The sequence below is a fragment of the Phaethon lepturus genome, unplaced genomic scaffold (genome assembly GCF_000687285.1).
Source record: "Phaethon lepturus isolate BGI_N335 unplaced genomic scaffold, ASM68728v1 scaffold31803, whole genome shotgun sequence".
Lineage (NCBI taxonomy): Eukaryota > Metazoa > Chordata > Aves > Phaethontiformes > Phaethontidae > Phaethon > Phaethon lepturus.
The window spans coordinates 15,174-15,820 of record NW_010530250.1 but is presented as its reverse complement, the minus strand read 5'-3'; the positions used below and the strand labels follow the sequence as shown (position 1 = coordinate 15,820).

General features: G+C 52.9%; 1 protein-coding gene across 1 annotated transcript in view; it reads right to left on the bottom strand.

Moving 5' to 3' along the window:
* Window positions 1-6: 6 nt before the first annotated feature.
* Window positions 7-647, bottom strand: part of CBFA2T2 (core-binding factor, runt domain, alpha subunit 2; translocated to, 2) — a gene marked incomplete at its 3' end in the record, with an annotated part of 15,387 nt that continues 14,746 nt past the window's right edge. Inside the window, exon 12 of the mRNA XM_010284222.1 lies at window positions 7-46. Coding sequence (XP_010282524.1) covers window positions 7-46 — 40 coding nt within the window. The remainder of the gene's footprint in view (window positions 47-647) is intronic.

Here is a 647-nt window from a genome sequence, read left to right as displayed (position 1 = left end):
AGCCGCTGCACGTCTCGCTGGCTTTGCGGCCACAGTTCCAGCAGCTCTGCAAGACCAAAGACGCCACACTTTAAAATGGGTTTAGTTTCCAAGAGCTGCAGGATGGTGCTGACTCAACAGCTCTGGAGGGGACTGTTCATCCTCCTCTGGCCTAGATTTGGCAGTATTAAAATGAGCAATCCATTAATTCCTGCTATTTCACAGCCCTTTGCCAAGGGTACTAAGCCCTACTCCTCTGCTCTGCCCAAAACCGCCTGCCAGACTGCACCGGTCACATCCTCTCCCCTAGATCCACCCAAATGCATAGAGGAAACAGCAGGCAAGGACTAAAAAACACGCTGCAGATGCTGCTATTCGGTCTTTTTATTTCCTGTTTTAAGCAGCTCTATTTTGGTATCGCTCGCAGCCAAGTGCTCTCTGCAGGGATTACAGCGTGCTGCACAGGCACCATTTGCTTTGCACCCTGCCTAGCTGCACAAGAGGTCGGAGCAGGCTAATTTGGAAAAGAAAAAGCTCATTTGAAAGCCTCTCAGCCAGGTGGAAGCACTGCCAGAGCCCGAGCTTCAATCTGGAAGCGAAGCAAAGCCCCTCTGGCCGCTGGGAGAGGCGTCAGCTGGTGGGCTTACGGCGTGCCACCGCTTCCTTAC